Consider the following 19,995-nt stretch of genomic DNA (forward strand, 5'->3'; position numbering starts at 1 on the left):
AAATATACTGTTTTGTTTTTAATTTCTGCATCCATTCCTTCATTCTGGACTGGTACAGATAGCCTCCATGAGGAGTTTCGCCTCTCCTTGGAGTAAACTCTACTGAGAGGAGGAAAACTGAGACTTACAGTACAGCAGGCACAGCCTGGTTGAGGAGAAGGAAAAACCGGAGACAGCAAAGCTTGAAGGAGGCAGAGCACTAAGCTGCTGCAGGTCACTCTTCCTGTGAACAGGCAAGTTTCAAATAAAGCCTTGCAGGGATCTTACCGAGCAAAGCAACGTTTATGAAAAGGAACAGGGAAGTTGCATGGAGTGTGATTCTTCCTTCCACAGGAACAGTTGGAAAGCCAAAGAGACCCTAGGGTAAGAATGGTGGAAAGTCCCAGGGTTCGTTTAAAATCCTGATAACGGAACATACATTCTTTCTAACAGGGAAATCGTTTTGATTCTTAAATGAAGTCAGCGAGCTTCAGGCTTGCCTACATTGATATCTCCTAATGGTTTGGGCACATGACCCAGAGCCAGGTCACACATGAAGCCTCAGAAAGAGCTGACATCCTAGCACTTCCCGGAAAAACTCGAATGTCGCCCTGCCGTTCCTGGGGTTGGTGACAGGTCTGGTCATCGCACGGCGGCAGCTCCTCACCCGGATTTAGAAGTGCTGGCGTCCCCGCCCGCCCAAGCCTTTAAACTCTCGACTGCCAGAGCCCGCCAACTCTCCAGGGTACAAAGTACAGCAGGGGCGCGGGTGGAGCCCTCCCAAGCGGCGCAGCCTTATCTTTCCCGAGTGAACACCTAGGTGGATTCCCAACACCGCGCCTGGCACGTTCTGGAGGGAGTCTCAAGCTCCTCCAGAGCTCCCAGCCGCGCGTCCTCGTTACTGCAGTCGATATTCCTGTGGGAGACACGGCGGGCTCTGAGCGCTACGAGCTTTATTAAGAGATTTGCAAATGGTTCACTCAGGTCCCTGAACACTCCCAACAGCCTAAGCTGCCTGCTGTGTTATAGCGCAGAAGCTCCTAACGCACGGTGGTTGTCCTTTCTTCTCATAACGCTCACAGCTTGAGGCCAGTTTCCGCGACTCTAAGAGTAATTGCGTGGGCATCTGTGCTGGGGCCAGGCGCAAAGAAGGGAGTTGGACTGCGCCAAGATCGTCAACCTGCTGCCAGACCGCACATGCACTTTGCACAGGCCATCTACGTCTCAGTCTGGAGGTTGCGCGCTCTGGGTAAGGAGGGCCCGGAGCTTCCCTGGCGGGTCCGAGCTGCAAGCCAAACGAGGGTGGGAAGAGGGAATTTGGGGTTCTGGACTGCGGGACGGGAGAGGAGCTGGGGTCTCCAGAGAAAAGGGCAGCAATGGAGGGAAACTGAGATGAACTCCAGACATCCATGTTCACGGGTCCGTTTGAGTCTTCTTTGCTTTGGGTAGGAGAGGAGTGGGATGAGACAGAATCTATACCTTCGGTTCCCACCCGCCCTCCAGTAAGGCCGAGGAACTCTTGGTTCCTCTGAGAGAGGGGCAGATGGTGCTGCGAGGGAACCCCGGAAGCAGCCACTAAAGTTGAGCAGAGTGCAGGACTGGGAAGGAAAAAAATGGGGGGCGGGGGGGACAAGCCACCTATGTGCTCTCCTCCCTTTCTCCACCCCACCCCCTTTTTTCGTAGCTGCTGACGCGCTGGTGGTGCCTATTAATCATTTACCAGCCCTGAGCCGCGCCAGTTAATGGCTGTGCCGCGCCGGGCTCCCGCATCCTGGCCTCCCCTCTCCACGGCCGCGTGTGCCCGGGCACCCCGGAGCTGCAAACTGCAGCGCCCAGGCAACCGCTGGGCTTTGCGCCCCACCGGCGCCGGTAGGAGCCGCGCTCCCCGCAGCGGTTGCGCTCTACCCGGAGGCGCTGGGCGGCTGTGGGCCGCAGGCAAGCGGTCGGGTGGGGAGGGAGGGCGCAGGCGGCGGGTGCGCGAGGAGAGAGCCCCAGCCCTGGCAGCCCTACTGGCCCCCCTCAGCTGGGATGTTCCCCAATGGCACCGCCTCCTCTCCTTCCTCCTCTCCTAGCCCCAGCCCCGGCAGCTGCGGCGAAGGCGGCGGCAGCAGGGGCCCCGGGGCCGGCGCTGCGGACGGCATGGAGGAGCCGGGGCGAAATGCGTCCCAGAACGGGACCTTGAGCGAGGGCCAGGGCAGCGCCATCCTGATCTCTTTCATCTACTCCGTGGTGTGCCTGGTGGGGCTGTGTGGGAACTCTATGGTCATCTACGTGATCCTGCGCTATGCCAAGATGAAGACGGCCACCAACATCTACATCCTAAATCTGGCCATTGCTGATGAGCTGCTCATGCTCAGCGTGCCCTTCCTGGTCACCTCCACGTTGTTGCGCCACTGGCCCTTCGGTGCGCTGCTCTGCCGCCTCGTGCTCAGCGTGGACGCGGTCAACATGTTCACCAGCATCTACTGTCTGACTGTGCTCAGCGTGGACCGCTACGTGGCCGTGGTGCATCCCATCAAGGCGGCCCGCTACCGCCGGCCCACCGTGGCCAAGGTAGTAAACCTGGGCGTGTGGGTGCTATCGCTGCTCGTCATCCTGCCCATCGTGGTCTTCTCTCGCACCGCGGCCAACAGCGACGGCACGGTGGCTTGCAACATGCTCATGCCAGAGCCCGCTCAACGCTGGCTGGTGGGCTTCGTGTTGTACACATTTCTCATGGGCTTCCTGCTGCCCGTCGGGGCTATCTGCCTGTGCTACGTGCTCATCATTGCTAAGATGCGCATGGTGGCCCTCAAGGCCGGCTGGCAGCAGCGCAAGCGCTCGGAGCGCAAGATCACCTTAATGGTGATGATGGTGGTGATGGTGTTTGTCATCTGCTGGATGCCTTTCTACGTGGTGCAGCTGGTCAACGTGTTTGCTGAGCAGGACGACGCCACGGTGAGCCAGCTGTCGGTCATCCTCGGCTATGCCAACAGCTGCGCCAACCCCATCCTCTATGGCTTTCTCTCAGACAACTTCAAGCGCTCTTTCCAACGCATCCTATGCCTCAGCTGGATGGACAACGCCGCGGAGGAGCCGGTTGACTATTACGCCACCGCGCTCAAGAGCCGTGCCTACAGTGTGGAAGACTTCCAACCTGAGAACCTGGAGTCCGGCGGCGTCTTCCGTAATGGCACCTGCACGTCCCGGATCACGACGCTCTGAGCCCGGGCCACGCAGGGGCCCTGAGCCAAAAGAGGGGGAGAATGAGGAGAAGGGAAGACCGGGTGCGAAAGGGACGGTATCCAGGGCGCCAGGGTGCGGTCGGGATAACGTGGGGCTAGGACACTGAGAGCCTCTGACGGAGGGACCCAGGAAAGGCGCGCGACAATGGTAGAAGTGAGAGCTTTGCTTATAAACTGGGAAGGCTTTCGGGCTACCTTTTTCTGGGTCTCCCAATTTCTGTTCCTTCCTCCACTGCGCTTACGCCTCTGACCCTCCTTCTATTTTCCCTACCCTGCAACTTCGATCCTTTCTTCCGCACCGTCCCGCCAGTGCAGATCACGAACTCATGAACAACTCAGTCTGATCCTCAGCCCCTCCAGTCGTTATTTCTGTTTGTTTAAGCTGAGCCACGGATACAGCCACGGGTTTCCCTCGGGGTCAGTCCCTAGCCGCGCGGGGCCGCTGTCCGGGTTCTGTCTGGTGCCCCTACTAGGGTCTCTGGAATGACCGCTCTCCCTTTGCGCAGCCCTACCTTAAGGAAAGTCGGACTTGAGAAAGGTCTAAGCAGCTGGTCTTTTCTCCTACTCTTGGGTGAAGGTGCATCTTTCCCTGCCGCCTCCCCGCCCCCCACCCCCGCGGCCCGCCACCACCACTCTCACTCCACCCAGAGCGGAGCCAGGTGCTTAGTAAAATAGGTCCCGCGCTTCGAACTCCTGGCTTTCTGGAGTCCCCACCCGAGCCCTCCTTTGGAGCAAAAAGGGGCTGAGAACAAGCCGAATGAGGAGTTTTTATAAGATTGCGGGGTCGGAGCGTGGGCGCGTAATAGGAATCACCCTCCTACTGGGCGTTTTCAAAGACCAAGCGCTGGGCGCTCCCGGGCCGCGCGTCTGCGTTAGGCAGGGCGGGGTAGTGCAGGGCGCACCTTCCCCGGGGTTCGGGGTTCGGTTGCAGGGCTGCGGCCTGCCTTGGCTTTCTCCCTCACCCAAGTTTCCGGAGGAGTCGACCTAAAAGTAACAAGAGATAAGGTTTCCTGCTCCAGTGTATCTCAAAAGACGGGCGCCAGGGGCGGGGGACCTAGAGCGACGTCTTCAGAGTCTGCCAGTGTTGGCGGTGTCCCCGCAACCTGCAGACTCCCGAGTGGGGTCTGCCTGGTCTCTAGAGGGTTGCTGCCTTTCCAGCGGTGCCTAAGAAGTTATTTTCTTGTGTAACATATATATTTATTAATTTATTTGTCGTGTTGGAAAATGGGCCTCTGCTTTCCCTTTCTCTGCTTGTCTAGCCCCAGGTCCTTTCTTTGGGACCCTGGGCGTGGGCATGGAAGTGGAAGTGGGGGCAGGCTCTCGCCCCACTCCCTAGCCATCTCCACGTCTCTCCTCAGTGCTGGGCCCTCTTGTCTTATCCTTTCCTCTAGCTTTTCTATTTTTGATTGTGTTGAGTGAAGTTTGGAGATTTTTCATACGTTTCTTACTATAGTCTCTTGTTTGTCTTATTAGGATAATACATAAATGATAATATGGGTTATCCTCCTCTCCATGCACAGTGGAAAGTCTTGAACTCCTGGCTTTCCAGGAGACATATATAGAGGAACATCACCCTATATATAATTCGAGTGTATATATATATATATATTTATATATATATGTATGATGTGGACATATGTATACTTATCTTGCTCCATTGTCATGAGTCCATGAGTCTAAGTATAGCCACTGATGGTGACAGGTGTGAGTCTGGCTGGAACACTTTCAGTTTCAGGAGTTCAAGCAGCACTCAAACCTGGAACTGAGGAATCTAATTCAGACAGAGACTTTAATCACTGCTGAAGATGCCCCTGCTTCCTCTAGGTTCCAGCAGAGGCGATTCTTACATATGATCCAGTTAACATCATCACTTTTTTTGAGGACATTGAAAATGGAATAATTTGTGTCTGTGTTTAATATTACCAATTACATTGGAAGCCTGAGCAGGGTGAGGACCAATAATTTTAATTATTTACATTTCCTGTATTGCTTTAGTATGCTGGCTTGTACATAGTAGGCACTACATACATGTTTGTTGGTTGATTTTTTAAGCCAGAGTGTGTTACAACAATCTGGAGATACTAAATCTGGGGTTCTCAGGTTCACTCATTGACATGATATACAATGGTTGAAATCACTATTGAAAAATACGTTTTGTGTATATTTGCTTCAACAACTTTGTGCTTTCCTGAAAGCAGTAACCAAGAGTTAAGATATCCCTCATGTTTTGTTTAAACTAAGGAACAAGTATGCTTTGGGTCATAAATCAGAAAGTTTAGATCTGTCCCTTAATAAAAATATATATTATTACTCCTTTGGAAAATAGATTTCTAATGGTTAAGAACCGTGAAATTTACAAATCAAAATCTTAATCATTATCCTTCTAGGAGGATACAAATTTAGTGCTCTTAATCTGTTACTGTTGTAATATTAACTAAATAAACAGATGTATTATGCTGTTGCAAGTTGTTTTTTCTATTTGAATTTTATTGTTTCAATGGATTACTTGGTAACACACACACACACACACACACACGCACACACACACTAGCTTAGTTGACTTACGTGTCACTTAGATTTTAAGAAGAAGGTTTTCAGATTACTTTTGGGAATTTTACCAAGTTTGTGGTTGTCCCTGAATTATTTTGTTAAAAAGAAAAGTCGGCTAGTTCAAAAAGGGAGAGAGAGGTAGACAGAGAGAAAGAAGAAAATGTTGAGCCAGGATGAACAGGAAGCAATGCACTCAGTTGCACTCTGTTGTCACCAAACTAAGTGGATGATATCTTAATCTCTTGCAGATAAAATTACTGTCTATCCTCATTTATAACCTCAGACTTTTTTGGGGGAACTAAGTAATTGCTGACTTACATCCTGAGGAAAGACAACGGAAGGGGAAAACTATCTCCTAAAGATGTCACAGAAGACAGTGGCAAAATAAATAGAAAAATCAGATTTTGATATAAGAGATGGACGTATTTTCTGCCTTGTTCAGTGATGGCCATATCAATCTCTGGAGAATGTAAGAAGTCACTAGGGAAGTTTGTTTGTTTTTAACAGACTTGATCTTTTTAGAGCAGTTTTATTTTCATATCAAAATAAGCAAAAAGGAATATTTTCCAAGCAGGTAATAGCAGTGATTCCAGAAGCAGAGTTGAGGATGGAGAGTTCAAATGCCTTCAAATGTCCTGTGACTCTGCTTTTATATGGTTCTATACACCATCCAAATATGATTAAGGATAACTGGACTTTCGTCATTTCTATTTTTTTTTCTCTCATTATGCAAGTCTCTTTTATTATTTTTAAAAGCTGCAGAAAGGTGGCAAATTAAACTCATAACTTAGATGTGCAGAGAAAACCTATTTTATCATTTGGTTTCAACTAATCTGAACAAAATTCCAAGCTCCTTCCAATACATTAGCTGGGGAAAAAAATTAAACAAATAGTCAAACATCCAGTTGAGCTGATAATTTAATAACCATTAAAAAATTAAAAATTTCATTTGAATAAGTTTGGACAGCCTCTCAGCTGGCCTCCTCTTTCTCTTTTGACATCCCTTAAATGGCTTTAGAATGAATATGAGGAGGAGGTTGTATGCATGCTACTGGAGGAAGGGATAAGGGTAAGTCCTTGGGAAAGGGGCCCTCTCTTCCTTTTGCTCTCTGGGGCCAGGTCCTTTGTGTACCTTTCTGCTTCCTGGCTGAAGTTTGTTGAAGTCTGCAGCTGTCAGAGCCTGTGAATCAACCTCTCAGCTTGGGGAGGCCTGCACTTCAGTTCCTGTGGGCTGTAGCTTTCTCTCAGTCTTCTATGGCCCCAGTATAGCCCACTAGCCCCGTGGTCTCCTCCAGCCTCTGCTGAGGAGTGATCTCACCCTGTCACAGAGGCCACATGGTAAAGCTCTTGGCTCAGTGACTACAGGGGACCTCAGTGGCTGTAGACTGGCAATGCTTAGAATCTGCTCGACCTGACCATGCCTCTCTTCTTTTCTGTGGCTTTCAGGTCTTCTTTATCCCTCTTTACTTTAGTCAACATTACTTATTAAAACATTCCACTCTCCCCACCTCACCTCTACACGAGAGGAAAAAGATAGTAGTTGAGTCCTTCAGTCTTACCCCTTGATGTGCTGTAGCGGGAAAGGTATTTAGTAGTCCCTTCTGCCCCTCCCCTAAACATACACCTACCTGATTTCCAAGCATGTTTGCATTACCTACAAAGAAGTTGGGGTCAAGCCCTCTCCTATCCTAATGTAATGAGCCGTCCTCAGGGAGAGAGACTAAAATGAAACATGATTTATAGAAATTAAAACATATTAGTTTAATGTCTGTGAATTATTATCTTTTTTATAAGTGACCTTTGTGTTCCCAGAGTAGCATCTCCCAGGTCATCTTCTGACACAGTACCCACAGAAAAGGATCACGCTTGAAAACCTTTGACTCCTCATCCATTTTAACCCCGAACATTACACAAAAATGTTGAACATGTAATTTTGGCCTGAGAAAAAAGGCAAGTATTTCACCTGGAGAATAGTAGGGATGATTCATTTTTTGTTTTTTGTTTTTTTTTTTTTTTTTTTTTTTTTTTTTTTTTTTTGTGACGGAGTCTTGCTCTGTCACCCAGACTGGAGTGCAGTGGCGCAATCTCGGCTCACTGCAAGTTCCGCCTCCCGGGTTCACGCCATTCTCCTGCCTCGGCCTCCCGCGTAGCTGGGACGACAGGCGCCCACCACCACGCCCGGCTAATTTTTTGTATTTTTAGTAGAGACGGGGTTTCACCATGTTAGCCAGGATGGTCTCGATCTCCTGACCTTGTGATCCGCCCGCCTTGGCCTCCCAAAGTGCTGGGATTACAGGCTTGAGCCACCGCGCCCGGCCGGTATGATTCATTTTTAAAATGGCAATATATTTCCAACCTATTTTAAACAAATAATAGAGATGTCATATTTGTATTGATCTGAAAAACACTTTAACAATGGGATTCTGTTTTGAAAATCTTGTTCATTCCCTTTTTTATTCCAACGTACCGCATCAGAGTGTGGTATTAAACTGAAATAATTAATAGATGTTCATATAACTTTTGCCTGCAGCACACATAACTGTGGTGGGTACTTACAAAATACAGTATTGCAAAGTCTATGTTTCTCATTGCACCACACAACTTTGAGCTAAGGAGAACCTCTTACACATATGCAGATGGATATCTTGCTTTTTATTCAATGAAGGTCAGTTTGTTAGCTTTAAAAGAAGACCGTTTCCACATTGTTGAAATGACATGGTTTCCCAAGGAGAAGGCAGGTACAGAGATAGTGTTGTAAGTGATCACTTATTATTTTGCTAAATATCTGAAGACAAGGTATTAGAGTGAGCATACTTGTAAAAGGACTGTGTTGGGAATGATCAAATACAGCCCAGCTTCTGATATCAACTAGAAAAGAAGGGGTTCTGCAAGTATGACAAAGTTGAGGAGGCCTATGAACTGAATGAGCCAGTTAAAATTAAAATATCAAAATGCCTCCTTGTCATACTGTTGGGGAGACAGGAGCATCATCTAAAGAAAAAGATACAATTTTAAATAAAATTATTAAAACTTTGGTAGAATGTTCACTTTTATAATACACGTAATAATTGTCAAAACATACCTTAAAATCAATTGGATTAGCCAAAAACTAGAAATATTATACCCACTTAAGCCCGAGACTACAGGCATGTTACCAGAACTCTTTGGAGTGATAAGGAACTTAAAACTTTAAAAATAAATGCCTCTTTAAGCCAGGTTGATCTAAGTCTTCAATTTTGAGTGGACAAGAAGTATGAAAGAAAATGAGAAGTGGGAAATGCTATCAGTTAGCATATTAACTCATCACTGAATAACTCTAGCCCACCCTCAGTGCCTACATGCTTGGAAATGTTAACAAGAAACACTTCAAGTATTCCCAGCTTTAAGAATTTAAGAATACAAAGACCATATGCTAGATTCCACTTAAAGGAAGACATGTTATATAGAGGAGGTCACTGTAGAATATTATGTACAAAGACAGTTCTGACTTTCAAAAAAAATACCTACCTCAAAAGGCAACTGATACTTCCCATAAATTTAAAGAGATAGAGAAAAAAAACAAACCAAGACATGATAGGCAAGCAGGATGATATTTTACAATAGCACACATGACTTCCATAACTATTCTGTGAATGAATGTCCAAATATTGATGAATAATAACTCTCACTCTGTTCTTTCTGTCTCTACAACCCTTGAACAACTATTAATCTAGCTAATCTTATTAGCAGTGGCAAAATGTCTATTCAAAGTCAATAATTAAGTTAAACATTCTCCTTTATGTCCAATGAGCCACTGTAACTAGCAAACCAAAATGTCTGTATGTCTTTTTCAAAAGACTTTCAAGTCTTCCTATGTATAAACTCTGGTAACTGAAATTAACACACACACACACACACACACACACACAATTATTAATTAAACAAAAAGGAACTTCTTAGGCAATAATCGGTGAAATAGAACTTCAAGACTGTCTTTTTTCCCTTTTCCCTTTTTAGGTCCCATTTCTACCCCTCCTTCCCCCAGCTCAGGACCTCATGTTTTCTGATTTTCCCCACTTCTCCCAATAAAGTTCTTCTCAGAAAAGGATTTCCATTGATTTATAGTTTACATAACTGACAAAGCTTCAAGTATTATTCCTCCAGAAGCAGGACTTTTTAATAAGGGCATAGTATGAGAAAATCAGGCAGCAGAATCCCTAAAATCACGTATTCCTGTAAGGCAAATGTTTCTCAACAAGTGATCCATAATTCCAGCATCAGAACCACCACCTGAGAACTTATAAAAAATTCGTGCTCTCTATGTCTCACTCATAGATATTTTGATTAATTAGGTCTGGGGTAGATTTCAATTTTCAATGATTCTAAAGTACAACAAAGTTTGAGTACTAATAATTTAAGTGTAAAGAGCATGGAGTTCACCATCAGCAGATGTGGCCCTGCTTTATTTGTTGTGTAATACTGGGCAACTTAATCTTTGTGAGTCATATTTCACTTGTCTATAAGGTCAAGATAATGACATCTCTTCCGTAGGGCTGTTGTGATGAGACAAGGCATGTCAAATGCCAAATCAATCAGAACTTTTTTAGTATGAAAACTCAATTAGCTCACACGTGTGAAAAGTCTTGAGAAGATCTGGCTTCAGGGTGCACTTGACCCACAACTCACTACAATCTTTTTTCAGTCTCCACTTCTCATCTGTGATTTGTGCCACATTGGCTTCATACTCAGTCTGGCTATTCTTCTGTGGTAAGATAGATGCAGAAAGTAAAACATGTCTTCTTTCCAGGTTCAAATTTCAAAGGAAAGAGAAAATGTTATTTTCTCTTTTGGACTGCCTGAGAACACTGATCTGTCCGGAGGCACTCCTCTCTTGGTTTCTTACACATTTTGCTGAGTACGCCAAGAACGTGAGGCCCTGACTGCTGACTGTTCTGTAACTGGATTATTTCTCAAGGTTGTGTTTGCAGCAAGCAATCTTGAGCAATCAGCTAACGTCTCTTTCAAGGTTAGAAAGAAGGCTTGGTTACTGCTTGCTATAAAGTGGTGGTTTCTCCAAGATCAATGTTCTTCAAATGTGACAAAAACCCACTGCTGCACAGCATCCATCTGGGCTCATAGCACATCACCCATATGAGAATGGGAGGCAAAAGAGAACTAATGCAAATCATGCTTGCTGGCTGTGCCAAAAGCAATAAAGTCCTCTGCCTGACCCAGGAATCTTGTATCTTCTGCCAACCTCTATGAAACAGCAACAGACTAACTTATTAGCTTGTAAGGAAGGTGAGTAAAATTCCAGAATATGACAGCATCTGCCACTGAATTCATTAGCAAGGTCTGAGGAATATGGCTGGCTGGCCTGGATTATATAATCTACCCTCGGAGCTAGCAGTGTCAACTTTACCCAGAAATGGGAGGGTAGCAGAGTCGATTTCAAGAGGAATAAATTGAGATAAAATTACCCGAAGTATGTAATGAATGGTAGTCACATGGCAACAAACAAACAGCAACAACAACAAAATCGAGCACCATCTACAACTGCCAGGCATATTAAGAGCTCGGTAAATTGAAGATACTATTATTATTATTATTATTAATCATTATTGCTGTTCTACAAAAGAAAAGTGGAGAATTGAGGTGATTCAGGTTTTAAAATGCTTCTACATGATCTGGCCATATAAAATTACTTAGACAGTGTCAGATTTACTTTAAACAAACAAAACTTTGCTTCATTTCTTTGCATGTAAGTACCACTGAAAGCTGAGCGAAATGTATTTGTAGTTATCCATTTTTTTCTATGATAAAGGACATTAGTGATGTTATTTACTTGGGAAATTCAAAATATCTCATAAATGTTAAAAGGCTTTTGATCTAGAAATTAACAGATTCCATACGGCCTCAAGAAAATTAATCAGTCTTTGCATTAGATTCTACAGCTTTAAAATCAGATTAGATATTAATCCAGGTTAGTAACATTTTGTTACATTTTCATAAGATTAATAATATTATTTAAATATGTTTAAAAATAACTTGATAAAATCATTTTAATGTTACACATAGCATAGTGTTAAGCATATTGAAGATGGCACTGAGGTTAGCAATGTATAGTAATAAAACACAAAGTGATATGCAAAGGTTTGGCAGGGCTAGATACGAAACTACACTTTATCATCAACAATTGTGGGAAAGTTTGCTTTAAACATAATTTTAAGTAATATAAATAAGGTAGCCCACCACAACCAGAGATAGGTACCAATGATTAGTAAAATAGTATCCAACTAAGCTTCCTTCATTTTTCCTGTGGCTTACACATACAGCTATGCCACACATTTGGGGCCCTAAAACACCATTGTGAAGATAACCAATTCCCATGAATTGGACTGACAGTTCCGTTCCCTTCAGATTTCATAGCAGTTACATAAAACTGTCAGTAACCAGAGTTTAAAATATAGCAGCGGGGCAGGCAGAGAAGGAAAGAGAAGTAACATTTACTCAGTATCTACTTTGTAAGTGACACATTTTGCTAAGTGCTTTACATTTTATCCCATTTAGTTTTCCCCAAGATTCGTATGAATTAGAAATCTTCATTTCTTATACATGGAAGGTTGTGTGTTTGTGTGTGTATGTGTGTGTGTCAGAGAGAGAAAGAAAGAGAAAGAACTTGCTCAGCACATAAAAGCTGATAGGTGATAGAACCAGGAGGACTGGAAACCAGACCTATTTGACTCTAAGAACAATGATCCTCTATCAATTAAAGTCCTTTTAAATGGTACATGAATGTCATTCTGCAAACTATCTAAAATTGGGAAAAGTTTGACTATTGTTTCAGGATTCCCACATTACAGTGAGCAAAAACAAAATGTACCACCCTACTCATGATCTCTACCTAAAGTATAACAAGATAAATAATTGGTAAATACTAAAACAGCTATAATATTTCCCACAGAAATGAGTCAGATTGCTTAGAAGAAACACTAGTTTCACTGCTAAGTCAGATGTGCCCATTTCAAGAACTCCATATGATACACATAAGGCCGCACCATACATGCCCCTCCCTGTAATGAGGGAAGTAGTGCCACAGTGCAGTGATTAAGTAGGTGGGATCAGGAATCAGAATGCATTGTTTAGAATCTTGGCTTTGGAAAATCACTGGTTATTGTTTAAAGAAAAATCTTACACAAATTATGTTTAACAGAGTTTAACTGGGCACAGAATGATTCACAAATTGGGCAGCCCCCAAATAAGAAAAGGTTCAGAGAGACTCCAGTGTAGCCACATGGTGAAAAATTTATGGACAGAGAAAGAAATAGGCTACAGAAAATGGAAGTGAGGAACAGAAGGAGCCAAATTGGCTACAGCCCAGTGTTTGCCTTATTTGAACATGGTTTGAATGGTTGACCACCTTTGATTAGCCAAAACTCAGTGACTGGCACAACAGTAGGTTACAGTCTGTTTGCACATCCACTAAGGTTGCAGTTCACTATGTACAGAGAAATTTTGAGGCCAAACTTAGAATATATAAGGAGGCAGCTTTGGGCTAAACAATTCCTCCCTTTTGGTCATCACTCAATATTGAGAGATTGACCAAAACTTTAGGCATTGATGTCACTCTGTCACCATTTATAAGTGTACTATTGGGTCTTAAATTTTACTGGAAAATAGTAGGAAAGTAGGTTTGTAAGATGGAAACAAGGACTTCAGGTTATTTTTTGTTTAGCAATTTTCCTCTTTCGGTCAGTTTCTCACTTAGGTGAGAGTGTGACCAAAACATAGTGCCTTCGCGCCACACTCAGTTACCATCCTTTTGAGTTTCCAATCTCACCACATCATTCACAAGTTATGGTGCCCACATTTTTCTTTTGAGCTTTTATCACTACAGTTGAAGAGAGATCATTTGACATCTTTGAGATGGCTGCATGCAAACATCTAAAACTTTTCAGAGAATACAGTGCACCAGGAAGACTATTGTGTCTAACAGGAGGATAATACCAAGAGTTTGGGATGTGCTCCTTAGCCAGGTCCCAGTGAACCAAACCAACTAAAATAAATAGGTCAAAGAATGGGCTAGATAAAACGTCTATCATTTTCAACCAAGCAGCCTGCTCATTAATCTCCTATTACTGAATCACCATAAAACCCAATGTATGCCTCTATGTGCAACTAGAAGTATCAGCAACAGCAAAGACACTTCTCTGTTTACCCAGTAAGTCATCTAGAGCAATTCTGTTATTTAGCATAACTTTAACAGGAGAATTTTAAATCTGTTGTGAAACCATAGCCTTTGCAGTAGAATCTGTTCTAGAGCCCAGCATGAGGGATAAATTTCTAACTATTGCCTCATTTACTCCAAATCACGAGAAAAGAGATCTAACAAATGAAGCCCATCCGAAAGAGCAAAAGCCTCCTGGCAATGTACTCTTTAACTTATGCAGACAATGTTCTCTTTAATCTATGATGTAGGTTAAAGAGTGGACCAATGTTTTGTTTCTGATCAATTATGAAGCAACAAAGGTGCCATTGATTCTGCCTTGTAGCCTCTGGTCTAGGTGTTGAGAACATATCTCTAGGCCTCACCATGACCATCTATCCAGACCCCTGAATCTAGAGGCTCAAAACCAAAAACATGCATAAGCTCACAGTCACATCAAGCAATTATTGAATTATATTTCACCAACAATTTTGAAGCCATTCCTATTTTACCAACAACTTAAAAACTAGCTTTATTTACCAAACATTATCATCAACAAACAACACATATAGACATAGAAGACACAGAGACACATAGACAGAAGAAGATTTACAGCTTTCATAAAGTGTTCTCATTTGCTGGCTTTCAGATTTTTCCCCCCATTCAGACTATCATTCTTTCAATTGCCCTGTTTCATTGCCCTAAGCAATTGTTAGCTAGGCAACTCTAAATTTGCATTTCTAAAGGCACAGCTCAGGTGAAGCAAGAAACTGTATATTTCAAAAGCACATAGCTAAGATTTTAGGCCTAAATATAATAGCATCATTTGTTCAAACCAAGGAAAACCTGATGAAAGGATTCCCTATTTAATAAATGCTGCTGGGAAAACTGGCTAGCCATATGTAGAAAGCTGAAACTGGATCCCTTCCTTACACCTTATACAAAAATTAATTCAAGATGGATCAAAGACTTACATGTCAGACCTAAAACCATAAAAACCCTAGAAGAAAACCTCAGCAATACCATTCAGGACATAGGCGTGGGCAAGGACTTCATGTCTAAAACACCAAAAGCAATGACAACAAAAGGCAAAATTGACAAATGGGATCTAATTAAACTAAAGAGCTTCTGCACAGTAAATGAAAGTTCAATTAAGAGGAAATGGCCAGAAAAGCACCTTAAAGAAAGTATGACTTATGTAAATTTAAAACAATGGCAAGCATTTCTAATGAACACAGACAGATACCCTTATATATGGAGGTTTCCTTTATAGATGCAAATTTCTTTTACCAAAAGGTTTCAAGATAGCCAGTTAAATACCAGAAAAGTGCATTTTGGAGACCAATTTGGTTCATAGGTAGCCTTTTAAGCCACTATTTCTTAGATAAAAATTACTGAGTTCAAGGTGTTGCCCATTAAAAAAAATAGGGCAAAGACAGCTTTTTGGGTTTTTTTTTTTAGTCGGAGTCTTGCTGTGTTGCCCAGGCTGGAGTGCAATGGCATGATATCGGCTCACTGCAACCTCCACCTCCCGGTTTCAAGCAATTCTCCTGCCTCAGACTCCCAAGTAGCTGAAATTACAGGCACCCACCATCACGCCTGGCTAATTTTTGTATTTTTAGTAGAGACGGGGTTTCACCACATTGGCCAGGCTGGTCTCTTGGTCAGGCTGGTCATGAACTCCTGACCTCATGATCCACCCACCTCAGCCTCCCAAAGTGCTGGGATTACAGGTGAGAGCCAGCACGTTGGGCCCAGCATTTTCTATACCTCGAGTTAGCATGAATAGATATGAAAAAGAGAAGACACAAGCCTACTTTGCCTGAAGGCCTACTTTTTTTTTTTTATGTTTACATGGTGTGGGGAAGGCTAGTTGGCCCACTTTCGTCTTTTTATTTTTTATTTATTTTTATACTTTAATTTCCGGGGTACATGTGCAGAATATGCAGTTTTGTTACATAGGTATACATGTGCTGTGGTGGTTTGCTGCACCTACCAACCTGTCACCTACATTAGGTATTTCTCCTAATGTTATCCCTCCCCTAGTCCCCAAGCCCCCGACAGGCCCCAGTGTGTGATGTTCCCCTCCCTATGTCCATGTGTTCTCATTGTTCAACTCCTACTCATAAGTGAGAACATGCAGTATTTGGTTTTCTGTTCTTGTGTTAGTTTGCTGAGAATGATGTTTTCCCACTTCATCCATGTCCCTGCAAAGGACATAGACTTCTCCTTTTTTATGGCTGCATAGTATTTCATGGTGTATACGTGCCACATTTTCTTTATCCAGTCTATTATTGATAGACATTTGGGTGGTTCTAAGTCTTTGCTATTGTGGATAGAGCCACAATAAACATACATGTGCATGTGTCTTTATGGTAGAATGATTTATAATCCTTTGGGTATATACCCAGTAATGGGATTGCTGGGTCAAATGGTATTTCTAGTACTAGATCCTTGAGGAATCGCCACACTGTCTTCCACAACAGTTGAACTGATTTACACTCCCACCAACAGTGGAAAAGTGTTCCTATTTCTCCACATCCTCTCCAGCATCAAAACCACAATGAGATACAATCTCACGCCAGTTAGAATGACGATCATTAAAGAGGCCTACTTTTATAAACACTGTATTCAAGATAGCTTTCTTTTTGACTTTGGGGTGGGATAGTAACTAAGCCAAAAGGTCAGCAGATTTAATTTCTCTTATCAATTAATTACTTACATTTTTATTGATGTTTTATAGAGTCTTTTTTTAAAAGCAATAAAAATACTGAAATCTTTTTAGAAGCGTTTGCACATGAAGAGGGATCCCTAGATGAGACTAATTTGGAAGCCTTCATTTTCAAATGCACTTTTCAAGTGCAGTGTTGTTCATTTGGAACATTCCACTGTAATTTTAAATTATCTTTAGTAAGATTTTGCCATTTCTATAAGCATTTGCTGCTTCTGGGGCCTAGTACTTATACCTAAAAATGTGGGCATAGCTGGAAGGTAAAGAACTCAGTTCTTTAGAAATTAAGTATCTTGCCGGTAATCCCAGCACTTTGGGAGGCCGAGGTGGGTGGATCACTAGGTCAGGAGATGGAGACCATCCTGGCTAACACGGTGAAACCCCGTCTCTACTAAAAATACAAAAAAATTAGCCAGGCATGGTGGCAGGTGCCTGTAGTCCCAGCTACTCGGGAGGCTGAGGCAGGAGAATGGTGTGAACCTGGGAGGCAGAGCTTGCAGTGAGCCGAGATTGCGCCACTGCACTCCAGCCTGGGCAACAGAGCGAGACTCTATCTCAAAAAAAAAAAAAAAAAATTAAGATTCTCGTTTTTACGTTGAATACTGAAAGCCAAAGCTCTCAGATCTCCTTGATCAAATTAGCCAATGATCTTTCCCTACCTAAGCACACAAGTAAAAGAAACAAGGGGGACAGATACAGAAGTCTCTGCAAATTTCTGAAAGCTGCAGTTTGCATACTCTGCATTATTACCATTTACCACCAGTTTCTGTCTGACTCAGTCAGACATCTGAGGCCTCTAACTGGATCCAAACCAGTTAATTATTGGATCCAATTCAATTCTGGACTTGATTCAGTTTCTCTTGTGATTTCCAAACCCAATTTGGATCAGAAATGTGCTCAAACAAACTCGGATAGCTCAAAACACCAATTTGTGGAGCTTCAGAATCTGAGAGAGAGAATTTAACCATGATCCCTAGTTGCAAAACAATGGACACAGTGGGCCTGGTGGGTACCTGGCTTGGTCATTCCGTACTCCTGGGAGTCACTTGAAGTGCTACTTCAAATCCCACTTCTGATACCACATGTTAAAAGAAAACCCTTAGACAAATTAATTTAACCAAGTTTAATTGAGCAAAGAACAATTTGCAAATTGGGAAGCCCTAAAACCAGAAAAGGTTCAGAGAGACTCCAGTATAGCCACATGGCAGAAGACTTGTGAACAGAAAAAGAAGTGATGTACAGAAGAATGAAGTGATGTACAGAAAAAGGAAGTGAGGTACAGAAGCAGCCAAATCGGTCACAGCCCACTGTTTGCCTGATTTGAACAGTTTGAACAGTTAGCCACCTTTGATTAGCCAAAACTTGGTAATTGGCACAAGAGTAGGTTACAATCTGTTTACACATCCAGTTAGGTTCATTAAGAACAGAGAAACCTTTAAGCCAAACTTAGAATATGTAAGGAGGCGGCTTTATGCTTAACTTAATTTAACACTATGTACCATGGGCAGATTATTTGTTCACTCACGCCTCATACCGCTTAACTGAAAAATAAGAATAAAAATAATTTCTGTCCCACAATATTAGCAGTTATGTTTAAATTCTTTCAGCATTTTTACTTTAATAATCATTCTAATTTACATAACTATCATAGAGATACCAATAGTTCAAGAACACAGAAAACCCATAAACATGTTTCTTTTTACTTACGAAGATACAGTGAATATGTTCTAATTAATAGGAATTAAGTAATTAAGAAACATTAAAATAATTATTAAGCCTTTAATGACTATTAGAATAGGACAAATCCTTGGAGTTTAAAAAAGCTAAATTCTAGATGAGTAACATTAGTTCAGTCCCATAAACTACTACAAACAGATTTTAGGACATTAGCAATAAGTAAGGATTTTTTTCCCCTCTATTTAAACTAGCAAATTCTGCTATAGCAGTAATCTATGGTAATTGAAAAGCATTAAACAAAATCTTTTTATCAGGCACTTTTCCCAATTAAGAGGTCATACTATTTATCAGAATACCAATTAAATAGAATTCATTGAATTATTCAAGTGAATAGAGTCTGGTTAAGGAAAGAGGAGACACTCAGAAAAAAAAGTACTTCTCAAATATTGAAAACTGATATTACGAAACTGCAAAACAACTTATTTTCTTGTAATTTTTTCTTATAAATTATCTCATTGAATCCACAAGCAGAATGAACATGCAAAACAAAGAGGTAAATAGGCAAAATAAAATTTCAAACAGCTGTGGAGATTTTAAAGCTGGGGTCTACCAAACATTCCTCTCAAATGAGTGCTGTCTCACCTGCAGCTGCATCTTGTCTCATTTGCAAACCTAGGATGGATCCATAAGAATAAAATTGATGACTGCACCAATCTCTCTGAGTTTTAATCCTTTCCTTATGATAGCATCTTCCCCAAAGTGAGAATGTCTAGAATCATCACAACCAACATCTGGTTACATTCCTGTTCAAGATAAAATAAAACCGACTCCACTCTTAATTGAACATACATTTAAATTTTCCTTTCATTTTTTCTGACAAAAGCACGGGAAGGAACAAGGAGAAGAACATGGCAAACCAGCCATGAGGAAGATGGAAGGTCAACCAGGATTTGCTTGGGCAAGACACAGTTTTTGTTCTCATTTTCAAAAATGCAGATGGAAGAAACTTGATTATCTAGTTGTTTTCTATTGGCCTATAAATTCCTCAGGGGACAGTTCCTCAACATCTAACTGTCCATCTACCACAACTAAAGGGCAACAGTACACACTAGTTAGGAACAGGAACTGTGGCACTCAGCTGCTTAACAGCTGCGTGACCTCAGGTCAATAACTTCATTTCGTCATCTTAGATTTAGTTTTCTCATCTATAAAATGGAGCAAATCATGGTACTTACATCATAGGACTGTTGTGAAGATTAAATAAGTTAATATTTGCAAAGTTCTTAGACAAAACTTGACACATGGTCAGTTTTTAAGCACTCAACAAAATATACTTATATTGAATTGGTGGGTTTATTAGGAAAAGGCAAAACTTTGAAGTCATTGATGCTGGTATTGGGAACCATTGCCTATCTCTTGAGAGTCTCTCTCCCTGCTTTAGGTCTTCTAGAGTCTTTCTCACATAAGCATGTTAAGGCAAACTAAATATGGTCTGAGAAGGACTCCGTACTTGTATATTTGTGTCCTGGTGGATGAACTGTAACCTAGCATAATAGTTCAGACAAAATTGAAAACCTAACAGGAGTATGTGCCTGTAACGATAACTGAGTCTTGGCCAATCCCAGCGGCCACACTTCAACCACTCATAG

General features: G+C 42.5%; 2 protein-coding genes across 2 annotated transcripts; both read left to right on the forward strand.

Moving 5' to 3' along the window:
• The first annotated feature begins 1,669 nt into the window (after positions 1 to 1,669).
• Positions 1,670 to 5,668, forward strand: SSTR1 (somatostatin receptor 1). The gene has a single exon (XM_004092916.3). The coding sequence runs from the start codon at positions 2,008 to 2,010 to the stop codon at positions 3,181 to 3,183; it is 1,176 nt and encodes a 391-aa protein (XP_004092964.2). The 5' UTR covers positions 1,670 to 2,007; the 3' UTR covers positions 3,184 to 5,668.
• Positions 1,722 to 2,070, forward strand: LOC115835245 (translation initiation factor IF-2-like). The gene has a single exon (XM_030813756.1). It carries the CDS (start codon positions 1,722 to 1,724, stop codon positions 2,049 to 2,051), a length of 330 nt encoding a protein of 109 aa, XP_030669616.1. The 3' UTR covers positions 2,052 to 2,070.
• Positions 5,669 to 19,995: the final 14,327 nt, after the last annotated feature.

This window comes from Nomascus leucogenys, chromosome 1a (assembly GCF_006542625.1).
Source record: "Nomascus leucogenys isolate Asia chromosome 1a, Asia_NLE_v1, whole genome shotgun sequence".
NCBI lineage: Eukaryota > Metazoa > Chordata > Mammalia > Primates > Hylobatidae > Nomascus > Nomascus leucogenys.